General features: G+C 41.0%; 1 protein-coding gene across 3 annotated transcripts in view; it reads left to right on the top strand.

The window, feature by feature from the left end:
- Nucleotides 1–13,440, top strand: part of COL19A1 (collagen type XIX alpha 1 chain) — a 441,848-nt gene that overhangs the window by 389,949 nt on the left and 38,459 nt on the right. For all 3 annotated transcript variants that reach the window (XM_081529388.1, XM_081529391.1, XM_081529389.1), the window contains 2 exons: nt 3,639–3,692; nt 8,181–8,225. In XM_081529388.1, coding sequence (XP_081385514.1) covers nt 3,639–3,692; nt 8,181–8,225 — 99 coding nt within the window. The remainder of the gene's footprint in view (nt 1–3,638; nt 3,693–8,180; nt 8,226–13,440) is intronic.

The raw sequence follows: 13,440 nt of genomic DNA, 5'->3' as shown, positions 1-13,440 counted from the left end.
TGTCCTTTACAAGCAGGTGTTCTGTCCTTCATATTTCATTTCAGATGTACCTGATATAAATTTTCAAAGCACTTTCCATCGCCACGAGAAAAGACTGAAGGCCCTTTCGTTACAGTAGAGTTTGGAAAAACGAGATGAATAAATTTTAAACAAGCAGGACAGCCATAAAAAGCAATCTTTTCTCATCTAAATACATTTTCAAAGGAGATGCATGAAAGAGATTTTTTTCTGTTATTAGGCAATTAAAAACTGATTTGTTTTCTCCTAAAATCATGATTTAACCCAGTTAGAAGCATTTTCCCACTGTGTCATGTGGGAGTTTGTTTTGTTACTCATGCTGTGCTTTCTTTATCTGTAACATTTTTTAATCCTTTCATCCACTATATCCTTCATTCCAATTTCAATCTTCTTTCATCTTATTGACAAAAATTTTCTCTTGGTAATTCCTTCTCACACTCACACATACACAAACATCCCTTCTGGATCATTTAGGAGTACATAGGCTTCTCACTGCCTTCCCTGAAACACCAAAGTCTTTTCATTAGGAACTGTAGGTTAAGGTGAGAAAGCTCTTTTAAAATTATAATAATAAAGGATAAGTTATAATTCATTTAGATTGGAAAGTGGGTGGTAACAAAAATGTGGACAGATGTGAGTAATATCCGAAGAGATGAGACTTTGATTTTTTTTTAGCTTCAACAAAGGATAAAGAATAAAAACTAAGTGAAGGATGTTCCTTGCTTTTAGAGGCATGAATTAAGTGGGTGAAGCACAAAATTAGAATCATAAAATGTGAAATTATGAAATTACTGTGTAATCCTTCAGATTTATCTTAGATAAATCTTTAAATTATTCCTTTGGAATTCATGTTACCAGTTGCCCCCAGGTAGAGAAATACTACCTCATACTACAGAGATAAGCCAAGAATGGTGGAATCACAGGCCACTGAATGAAGTGAAGTGAAAGTCGTTCAGTCGTGTCCAACTCTTTGCGACCCCATGAACTATTCAGTCCATGGAATTCTCCAGGCAAGAATACTGGAGTGGGTAACCTTCCCCTTCTCCAAGGGATCCTCCCAGCCCAGGGATCAAGCCCAGGTCTCCCGCACTGCAGGTGAATTCTTTACCAGCTGAGCCACCAGGGAAGCTTGAGAATACTGGAGTGGGGAATCTGTTGCTTCTCCAGCAGATCTTCCTGATGCAGGAATCAAACCAGGTCTCCTGAATTGCAGGCAGATTCTTTACCAGCTGAGCTATCAGGTCACTGAATAGAAAATGGAAAATCCCTAATCCATTTGGGCTCTGGGGGAAGATTTACTCTTCCAGCCTCCTTCAAACCCAGGCCACCAGACCTGCATCACTGTCTCTAATCTTCTCAGTGAAACTTTGCAGATAAAAATCACTCTTAATTGAATTTATTCTTTCCTGAGGTGATCCATGTCATTCCCTTGGTATTCAATTTATAATTAGTTTTCAATTAAATATTTATTATTAGCTACTTTCAAATAAATGTCGATTGATTGGCTGAGCACTGTCCAACCAATTCCTCTGTCCTAAGGATAACTGAGAATGTAAACAAAGAGAATCAAAGAGCTTATTTCCTTTGTCAATAACCCAAGGCCTCTATTACAGAGCTTCATTCAGAATAGGATCTAAACATCTTTTTTTCTGATTAACAGGTTACGTATTGGTAGATGTCTAAAAAGATTTTTGGAGCAAAGAAAATATCCAGATCATATGCTTTTCATTAAGCATCTGATAATAAGGACAGTATTATAACTCACAATAGAAGTTAGTGTTGGTAGTATATTTGAAGTAGATTAGCATTAGACATGCAAAAATACATTTACAGAGACTGAACTTGGAAAGCTACATTTTCTATATGATTATGTTGAAAGCATCCAGTGTCCTGAGAAAATATTTGTAGTTAACATTAATTCATGGTTCACAACAAACTGTGGAAAATTCTTAAAGAGATGGGAATACCAGACCACGTTATCTGTCTCCTGAGAAACCTATATGCAGATCAAGAAGCAATAGTTTGAACTGGACATGGAAAAATGAACTGGTTCAGAATTGGGAAAGGAGTACATCAAGGCTGTTTATTTAACTTACATGCAGAGTACATCATGCGAAAAGCCAGCCTGGATGAATCACAAGCTGGAATCAAGATTGCCAGGAGAAATATCAACAACCTCAGATAAGCAGATGATACCACTCTAATGGCAGAAAGTGAAGAGGAGCTAAAGAGCCTCTTGATGAGGGTGAAAGAATAGAGTGAAAAAGCTGGCTTGAAGTTCAACATTCAAAAAACTAAGATCATGGCATCCAGTCCCATCACTTTATGGCAAATAAAAGGAAAAAACAAATTTTATTGTGACAGATTTTATTTTGGGGGGCTCCATGAAACTAAAAGAAACTTGCTCTTGGGAAGGAAAGCTATGACAAACATAGACAACATATTAAAAAGTGGAGACATCACCTTGCTGACAAAGACCCATCTAGTCAAAGCTATGCTTTTTCCAGTAGTCATGTACGATATGAGAGTTGGACCATAAAGAAGGCTGAGCCCGAAAAACTGATTCTTTCAAATTGTGTTGCTGGAGAAAGACTCTTGAGAGTCCCTTGGACTGCAAGAAGATGAAACCAGTCAATTCTAAAGGAAATCAACCCTGAATATTCATTGGAAGGACTGATGCTGAAGCTCCAATACTTTGGCCACGTTATATGAAGAGTTGACTCATTGGAAAAGCCCCTGATGCTGAAAAAGATTGAAAGCAAAAGGAGAAGGGGGTGACAGAGGATAAGATGGTTAGATAGCATCACTGACTCAATGGACATCAATGTGAGCCAGCTGTGAGAGATAGTGAAGGACAGGGAAGCCTGATATGCTGCAGTCCATGGGGTTGCAGAATTGGGACATGACTTAGTGACTGAACAACAACAATCAACCCACTTAATCTCTCTTAATTTAAAACCCCTAATGTTTATTGTTATGAGTTAGCAGCTTCCTTCACCCTAACCTTTCTAAATGGGTTCCTTGAGGTCCTAAAGTTCACAGTCAGCTGTGACCATACACCAGCATATGTAACCTTTTTTAACAGAAATGCTTACTCATCTCCTCTCAGTGGCCCATCAGCAATAACTGCCTCTGGGGCCGTCCTCTGAAGCACCCACAATTCACGTCCAGCTCCAGGGAGTATTGAGGCATGAGAAACTTTGGTTTGAGAGCTCCATCTTTAGTGCTGTTTTCTGATAATCTAGAAACCTTAGCTACCTCGCAAATGCAAAGTTTATTAAAGTCCAGCCTTTTCTTCTAATTTTTATTGAAGTTGGAGTTATCACTGACTAGAGGAATTCATTCAGAGCAGATTCTTAATCAGAATAAAAACAGTTAATTATAAAAAATACTCATACTTCAGGGAATAGCTTTATTTTCTGACTATTTTCAAATACCAAGAATGCAAATGCAAGAATACAGATGCTTGAAAATAGAGCACACTGTTTACTTACTAAATTACCAATCAGTGTTTGAGAGAGTACTTTCTAGGCAAAAAAATAAAAAATCCTTGCTTTTGAAATCAATGATTTAAAAACCTTTGATTGTTGCTTTTGTGTTCTTATGTTCATATTTAACAGGGAGAACCTGGTCCAATGGGGTTGCCAGGACTAGAAGGATTTCCTGGTATGAAGGTAAGTGCAAGGTTAAGCATGTGTTCACCAGTTCAACATTCAAAAATGTTTATTGAGCACCTACCATTGGACCAGGAGCTGTTTTAGGTTTGGGGATACCTAAGAGAACAAAATAGACAGAAATCTCTGTCTTTGTGAAAATTATGTTCTAAGCAGGTGATACAGAAACTAAGAGAATAAATACAAATAATTAATAATATTGTTAGTAAGTGCTGTGGAAAGAGAGAAAAAGTAGAGGAGATTAAACGGATCAGGAGTGAGGAAGGGGAGGGTGTGATTTTAAATCAGGTCTGAGAAATCAGGAACTAAGCAAAGACTTGGAAGGGGTCGGGAGAGAGGGGTGGTCAGTTAGCTAAGCCCCTGAAGCCAGAAGGAAGAATGTTCCAGGCAAGATGAGCAAGTTCTTGAGATGTAATGTATAGCAGGGTGATGCTAGGTAACAATACTAAACTGTATGCTTGAAATTTTCTAAATGTTCTCAACCCACACACCACACACACACACACACACACACACACACACACACACACACACATACACAGTGACCTGTGTGAGGTGACAGAGATGTGAATTAGCTTGATTATGGTGATCATTTACTGATATATATGTATATCACATCATCAAACTGTACACCTTAAATATAAACAACTAGAAAAAGAAGGTCTTAAATGCCCTGAGACAGGAACATTCCTGTACATTCAGGGAGACCCGGGGAGTGAGCGAGGGGAGCATGGTAGGAGATGAGGTCAGAGAGGTGGGGTGGAGGTTAGGAGCAGCCTGCCCAGCAGCACTGCTCGCTGCCCGTGGAAGACCAGGGCCAGTCTGCAAATTTTGTCATTGGTTTGGAGGCAAGGTGAGCACAGAGATGGAGAGCAAGCATTTAAACAACTTGACTTTCGACATTGCCATAATATCCAAACATGTGACCCACGTTGGTTCATGATGCACTAGAAAATAAATGTGCAAGTAAACTGGTCCTTCACCACAGGTAGTTTGAGAAGCACTAATTAATAAAGAGGCTTATCAGCCATCGTAAGGACTTTCTCTTTCACGCTGAGTGAACTATGGAGCCAGTGGTGGTTTCTGAGTAGAAAAGTGATGGACCCCGAGCTGGAGTGTAAGGAAAGCTCCTCTGTCCATGGGATTCTCCAGGCAAGAACACTGGAGTGGATTGCCATGCTCTCCTCCAGAAGATCTTCCTGACCCAGGGATCGAACTCATGTCTCTTACATCTCCTGCATCAGCAAGAGTGTTCTTTACCAGTAGTACCACCTGGGAAGACCCATGGGACAGGGAAGACACAGACTATTCCCATATATGGGACAGTGGTGTTGGCTCAGACAACCCTCATGAGGAGGGTGAGGTTCTTGACGTGTTGTGAAGGAAGGGCGATAGGACTGGTGGGATGTGGGTCTAAGAGAAGAGTCAGGGGTGGCTCCAAGATGCGTGACCCAAGCACCTGAGATGACAGCATGTTATCAACAGAAATGAGGAAAGCTATACACAGAGTCTGTTTGGAAGGGGTAGGATGAGAATGATCCATAGTATAATTTTGGACATGGAACCAATTATGGGAATTATCTACTAGACAGCATAGTGGGGATACTGGAGTAGGCAGTACAATAGAAAAGCCTAGAGTTTAAAAAGAGGTCCAAGTGGAGATATAAATTGATTGCCTAAGCCTACAGATGCTATCTGAAAGTCAGGAGGCTGGATAAGATCACCAGGAGAATGACAGTAGATTTTTTTAAAAAGAAGAGGATCAAGGACTGAGCCTTGAAGCCCTCCAATATTAAGGTCAGGAAGAAAGCAGAGGGTGAGCAAGGGAGACTGAGATGAAGTGACCAGAGAAATAAGAGGAAATGTTGGTGCCCTGGAAATCAAGCGAAGATTGTGTATTGAGAAGAGTGATCATCTGTCTCATATCCTGCAAATAGGTCGAGTAGGATGGCCACGTAGGAACCGTTCACCAGAGGAATGATTACTGTTTCACTGTGGTGGTAGGAAAAATTCCTGGACTTGAATGGTCTAAGAGAGAATGACAAAAAAAAAAGGTTTAGACAAAGCGAAAACAATGCTCAAGGACTTTTGCTGCAAAAGAGAGTAAAGAAACAGGCCAGCAGCTACAGGAGGAAGCAGGGCTAGGCTCCATAAAATAGATTTTAAGACCACAGAAGTACCAGACTGTTTCTAGGCTAAAGGAAAGATCTGGTTTAGTAAAGGGGAAGGAGCGATGAGATAGGAGGAGAGGGAAGAGGTGCTGGAACGGCATCCTTAGTAGCTAAGAGGGAAGGGACCTGGGCATAAATGCAGGGCTTGGCTTCAGAGAGGAGCTCAGATAGTTCATCTGTGGTAGCTGGTTGGAACCCAAGTACCGAGGTACAGAAGCAGGTACACGGGCGCATGAATTGATTGGAGTCTATAGAAGTTCTTTTCTGATTGCTTCAGTTTTCTCAGAGATGGAGGATCAAGGTCTCATCTGAGAGTGAGGTAGGGAAAAGAGTTTGGAAGTTTGAGGGGAAGGTCTTCTACAAGAGGGCAAGTCCAGGAACCACAGAGTGTGGTGGCTGAGCAGAAGCCCCTCGAGACTCATGGTCATGAGCTGAAATGAGACCAGTCGGTGAAACTGTGTCCATACGCACAGGGCAGGAGGGGAGCCGGGTTTAAACGAGTTCCCGTTTTGACAAATAAGCGAGAGAAGCGAGGATGGGACTGTGAGCCCCCAGTGTATAGGGAGTGATTATAACCAGTGACCACGGGATCTAAACCAGACAGACAAGCAAGAGGGGCCATCTAAGGAGTGAAGGAGAAGGAAAACTTTTCTACCAGGGATGGATTAGAGGTCTTTGTGACATCAAAATTTGGGGGGGGTCGAGGTACCCAAGGGGGTGATTTACAGTGATGGAAGATGGTGCTCCAAGGTTGGAATGCAGGCAGTGGAGGTTACAGAGAGATATAGTTATTGTTTTTGGCAAGGTCTCAGATATAACTATGGAAATTAGAGTTCTGCCAGATAATTAAATTAGACTGGTTTGAAGTACTTTGAGACCCAGTCTTCAGAAGGACCATATTCTCAGACAGGAGCCCTCTTAACTTCATCTTTATCAGATATGCAAATATTTCCATTGAATGAAAAGCCCCAGTACATTCATTTCCAGGGTAAAAGCCCTGCAGTTTAAAAGAGCAGAGTGGAACTGAGGACTACCTGTTTAGGTCCTTCACCCATTTTTCTACTAGCTCTTTTTTTTTTTTTAACTGTAGCTATGGTTTATATAATGAAAACACTACTTCTATATTATATGATGGAGGCTTTATCCCAGTTGGTCCTTGCCTTTCAGTTTTATGTTTAATCTTACAGAATTTATATGTAGTATAATGTAAAGAGAGGGATTAGACTTTTTCAAAGAAATTATTCAGTCATTAGCCTATTTGTTGAATAATACAGCCCTTTCTTTACTAAAACCCTATTGTAAATGTTTGTCTGCTCCTGAAGTTTCTGTTATACTGCATTGATATACTGCTTAATCTTGGGCCAATATTCCATATTTCAATTATTATAGCTTTATTGCATGCTGAAATATGGTATTGCTAATGTCTTTATTATTCTTCTTTTACTTTTTCTCTTATCCTCAAATATATTTATTATCCCAAGTGAACTTTAATATCATTTGATCAAGCTGCAATTTGTAAAAATTGCATTAAATTTATAAATTAGTTTGGGCGCAATGACACCTTTACAGCACTGTCTTGCCCTCCAAGAACAAAACATCTCTCTCCATTTAATCAAATCTTCTTTTATGTCCCTCAGTGAACTTACGAAGTTTTTTAATGTAGATTCTGCCCAACAAAAATTGCCATTTTATTGCCCCATATATAACCATAAGTATTTTTAGCCTTGTCAGCTTTATCTAAAATACCACATTGCCTTTGGAAAAAAAGGTTGAGTCAATCCACTCTTCAGAGAAATTCCAGGGATCTTCTTATTGGCCTTCTTATTGACCTCATGAGGAGAAACTACAAAATCCTTAGTTCTAAACACATTCATTTTAACCCTACATCCAATGAGACAAGACTATTGAAAGCTTTTCAGAAGACATACAAGGTCTTAGTCTTTTAACTATTGGTAATAAGTTACTTTTGAATATGTGGAATAAAAGTATTGGCTAATTTTACCTGTAAGTATTATGGGATTCTGTCTTAAAGAATAGATTAACAGAAATGATACCGTGAATGCTTATTTTCATTAGTATTATTATTTGCTTTGGTATTATGGGAAAAAAAGAGAAAGAGAAGTCTTTAGTAGGTTCCACTGGCTGCAGTTCTTATTTCATCCTTTCCCCATCTGGCCTCTAGCTTCACAGCAGCTAATATCGACAACATTTGTAAGTTCCAAAGAGAAGCTTTACCAAATCCAAATGATTATTTGAGCATCAGTGTTAGCAGTGGGGATTGTGAAGGTTGGTTCTAAGCAGTACATGTTTTTTTCAGGGAGATCGAGGGCCGGCAGGTCCCCCGGGAGCAGCAGGAATCTCGGTGAGTTCAGTTTATCTCACGTTGTTCTTACAGGTACCAACCGTCAGAAGGGCTGGGAGCACAGGGTGACTCCTGAAACTCCCAGTTTGAAAAACAAAACCAAAAAAAAATATTTTTTTTAAACTCACCTGTTCCTCTCCCACTTCAAGAATGCTCCTGTCTTTATTTTCATCTTTTAAACTTTTTCCTTTGTTTTTTCTTCCCAACTCACTTTCATGTGGGGAGGGAAAGGCCATTACCTGTGCCAATGCATCAGTACCACACAGCTCTGAGAAGCTTGTTGGGTTTCTCTAGTCTTGTAATATTTCAAGATTTCTTAATCTTCAAAAGGCAAAGTTCTCATCCGCAGGCAATGTGCTTCAGTATCTTCGTATTAAGCTGCCATCTGCCTGAGTTTTCCCTCAGCCTGGTGTTATTAGCGGAGCTTTATTGCTGCTAATGTTTCCTCATAAACTAGCCCTTTTAAGCCTCTCAATCATTTTTGTTGCTCTCTGGTGTCAAATGTTTTAAATCTCATCAAGGTCTTTTCAAATGAATAGGAAGTGCTCCAGGAAAGGTTAAAATCATTTCTTGGAGCCCTAGGGATCATTTTCATCTTCATTCATGATGCTCTAATTAAAATTTTGTGGTCAGGCTTTATGAATAAGAGCCCATTTATCCTCACCAGGTGCCCTGCAGGGTGAGCCAGGGTAGGAAAGTCAGTGGAAGCCCTGTGCTTCAGTCACAGGGACATGAGGAAGACAAGAAAGGGCCCTCCTGTCCCCGTACCACCCACTGACCTCTGCCAGCACCCACCAGCCCCCAGAGGGGGCTCAGAATCCCCCCTCCACGGCTCAGAAGGCAAGTAGCCACTCTGCTTCCCTCTGTTTCGTTGCCAAATCTAACAACAAAAAATAAAGACCTGTCCACCTGGCAAACCACTCCAGCATCCTTGCCTATAAAATCCCATGGACAGAGGAGCCTGGTGGGCTGCAGTCCACAGGGTGGCAGAGAGTCGGCACGACTGAGTGACTAACACACTCCATAGAGAGGCGTCCTGTATGGAGGATGACATCCCCTCCTTTAGCTGTTTTAGATCAAGTCTAGTCTTAGTATGATTATAAAAGTCACATGAAAATATTCTATTTAGCAAGCACTGCAGAGTTTTTATTGTTCAGTCACTAAGTCCTGTCTAACTCTGCGACCCCATGAACTGCAGCATGCCAGGCTTCCCTGTCCTTCACTATCTCCTGGAGTTTGCTCAAATTCATGCTCATTGAGTCAGTGATGCCATCCAAGAGTTTGTATACCAGAAAGCATTCTTCTTGAAAACTGGCTCACACTTAATCCCGTTCCTCCCCACTCTCCCCAGCTCCCTACTGTTCCTAGCAACATATTTGCACCTGCCTTTGGGATCACCTTGGGTCCCCTTACAACCTGCGTCTCTCATATTCACACCCCATTTTTGTCTCCCTATGGTATGATGAAGTGTAATGCCCTACTGTATTCATCCAGGTGGGACTGTAAGTTATGTTCAACTAAGTCTATCATCAAAGGAAAAATACTAGCAACCACTGAAGTATTCAACAGATCAGTGACAGACTCAAAAGACAATCCAAATGAATGATCCCAAGAATATTTTTGAAGGACGCAGCATGATTGAAATTAGAGGCTGCCCTGCCACTTGTTTGGGTAGATCGAATACATTTACCTAAAATGCAGTTTTCATAACTCATCATTAAGAAGATTAACCGACAATGACAAAAATAGGGAAGAGTTTAAAAACGTTGCATGCTGTAGATATAAAACTGGCTATAAAAAAAAGTTTAAAAACTGTTACTTTATTTTTTATAACTGGACCTTACTGTGGCTCAGAAAATGAAATAGTTCAAAGATTCTGGAAATAGCTACACACCAGTGTGATTGTACTTAATGCCGCTGAATTTTTAACCATAAAATGGTTAAAATGGTGGATTTCATGTTGTATATTTCACCACAATAAAAAAAATTTTAAGGTGAAGGTTCTGGTTGAAGCAGGGATGTTCCACGTGCTCAGCACATCACAGACCTCTGCTGAGAACCAGAGGGCCCAGTCCTGCTCCACCTGGAACAGACCAGTCTGTCCCTTCCTAGTGTGTAAACAGGCCATCCAGGGCCTTCCCTTGGCCCCTCCTCCCCTCCCTCCCAGGATGACAGGTGGGTACCGGGGGCACTGTGCCCTTCCCCAGTCCTCTGAGGTCCCTGCTGGCACTGCCTGGCCTTTGGGATCTTCATCTGGAGCTCCAGGCATGAGTTCCGTGTGCCCCTGAGTCCATGCCAAGGCCCTTTGGAACACTGGCTTTCTCAGCTCTAACACATCCCTCAACTGAGGTCTGTAAGATTTCAGGAGCTCCTGCTGTGCTTGGGTAGTGGGGGGCCAGGATGCCATCTCAGGCCTGTGTCTGCCTCGCTTCACCACTCAACCATCACTGACCTGGCAAGGGGCCTTCTTGACCTCCAAGGGACCTGCCAAGAGTTCTACACAGCAAGTAGAGAAAAAGCCCAGGTTTCCCTCCTGGAAACCTGCTGGGATGTCTGTGGTCTCAGCCCCACACCAACATCCCCATCCACATGAGGCTCACAGGGCAGGAGGGGCTCCTCAAGGACAGGGTCCTCGGGCCTGGTCTGGACACTTGGGCTCGTGCCCACTGCTACCTGTGCTGGTCCAGCTTCCACTCTGCCCTTTCCCAGTGGTCTCTCTGGTCCACAGTGGCCCTGTCCTCAGTCCTCCAGGCCTCCTGTGCTGGGTCAGACCAGTTTTGTCCTCTCCTTTCCCACAAAAAGGCTTTGCAAATCAAACATGCTTCTTTTCAGGCTATCTTACTATGAATGCAAAAATCTTCTTGTGAAATTCAAAGTCTAGGGAGGGCTTCTGTGACCCGTTGTGCCCTCCTTTCCCTAAGGTAAAGAAGAGCTGCCTGTCAAACAAGAGGGATTCCCAGAAATGAGGATATATTGGTTTAGTCTTTTCAAAATTCTTTTTTTTAATTAATTTATTTTAATTGGAAGATAATTACTTTACAATATTGTGGTGGGTTTTGCCATACATCAACATGAATCAGCCATGGGTGCACATGTGTTCCCCCCATCCTGAATCCCTCATCCACCTCCCTCCCCACCCCATCCCTCTGGGTTGTCCCAGAGGCATCAGCTTTGAGTGCCCTGCTTCATGCATTGGACTTGCACTGGTCATCTGTTTTACATATGGTAACATACATGTTTCAATGCTATTTTTTCAAATCATCCCACACTCGCCTTCTCCAACAGTGTCCAAAAGTCTGTTCTTTACATCTGTGTCTCTTTTGCTGCCCTGCATATAGGACTGTCATTAATATCTTTCTAAATTCCATATATATGCATTAATATACAGTATTGGTGTTTCCCTGATTTACTTCACTCTGTATAATAGGTTCCAGTTTCACCCACCTCATTAGAACTGACTCAAATGCATTCCTTTTTATAGCTGAGTAATATTCCATTGTGCATATGTACCACAACTTCCTTATCCATTTGTCTGCCGATGGACATCTAGGTTGCTTCCATGTCCTAGCTATTTTAAACAGTGCTGCAATGAACATTGGGGTACATGTGTCTCTTTCAATTCTGGTTTCCTCAGTGTGTATGCCCAGCAGTGGGATTTCTGGGTCATATGGCAGTTCTATTCCCAATTTTTTAAGGAACCCCCACACTGTTCTCAATAGTGGTTGTACCACTTTGCATTCCCACCAACAGTGTAAGAGAGTTCCCTTTTCTCCACACCCTCTCCAGCATTTATTGTTTGTAGACTTTTTGATGGTGGTCATTCTGACCCGCATGAGATGATACCTCATTGTGGTTTTGACTTGCATTTCTCTAATAATGAGTGATGTTGAGCATCTTTTCATGTGTTTATTATCAATCTGTCTGTCTTCCTTGGAGAAATGTCTGTTTAGTTCTTTAGCCCACTTTTTCTTTGGGTTTGTTTTTCTGGTATTGAGCTGCATGAGCTGCTTGTATATTTTGGAGATTAATTTTTTGTCAGTTGTTTTATTTGCTACTATTTTCTCCTATTCTGAAGGCTGTCTTTCACCTTGCTTATAGTCTCCTTCATTGTGCAAAAGTTTTTAAGTTTAATTCGGTCCTATTTGTTTATTTTTGTTTTTATTTCCATTACTCTCGGAGGTGGGTCATAGAGGATCTTGCTGTGATTTATGTCAGAGAGTATTCTACCTATGTTTTCCTCTAAGAGTTTTATAGCTTCTGGTCTTACATTTAGATCTTCAATCCATTTTGAGTTTATTTTTGTGTATGGTGTTAGAAAGTGTTCTAGTTTCATTCTTTTATATGTGGTTGACTGGTTGACCAGTTTTCCTAGCACCGCTTGTTAAAGAGATTGTCTTTTCTTCATTGTATATTTTTGCCTCCTTTGTCAAAGATAAGGTGTCCATAGGTGCGTGGGTTTATCTCTGGGCTTTCTATTTTGTTCCATTGATCTATATTTCTGTCTTTGTGCCAGTACCATACTGTCTTGATGACTGTAGCTTTCTAGTATTGCCTGAAGTCAGGAAGGTTGATTCCTCCAGTTCCATTCTTATTTCTCAGTATTGCTTTGGCTATTCAAGGTTTTTGTGTTTCCATACAACTTGTGAAATTATTTGTTTTAGTTCTGTGAAAAATACCATTGGTAGCTTGATAGGGATTGTGCTGAATCTACAGATTGCTTTGAGTAGTATACTCATTTTCACTATATTGATTCTTCCAGTCCACAAACATGGTATATTTCTCCACCTACGGTAACAGGATCATACTTATCAATAATTACCTTAAATGTAAATGGGTTAAATACTCCAACCAAAAGACAAAGACTGGCCAAATGGATACAAAAACAAAACCCCTGTTTTGTTTTTGTCTACAAGAGACAATATGCTGTCTGCAAGAGACCCACCACAACCCTAGGAACACATACGGACTGAAAGTGAGGGACTAGAAACAGATATTTCATGCAAATGGAGACCAAAGGAAAACTGGAGTAACAATACTCATATCACATAAAATAGACTTTGAAATAAAGACCATGATAAGAGACAAAGAAAGAAACTACATAATGATCAAGGGATCAATCTGAGAAGAAGATATAACAATTATAAATATATTTGCACCCAACATAGAAGTACCTCAATACAAAAGGCAAACGCCAAGAAGTATGAAAGGGGAAATT

The sequence above is a fragment of the Giraffa tippelskirchi genome, chromosome 9, assembly GCF_054371585.1.
Source record: "Giraffa tippelskirchi isolate mGirTip1 chromosome 9, T2T-mGirTip1v1.2.pri, whole genome shotgun sequence".
NCBI classification, from domain to species: Eukaryota; Metazoa; Chordata; class Mammalia; order Artiodactyla; family Giraffidae; genus Giraffa; species Giraffa tippelskirchi.
The sequence above is the reverse complement of the archived record's forward strand: the minus strand, read 5'-3'. Positions and strand labels throughout refer to the sequence as shown.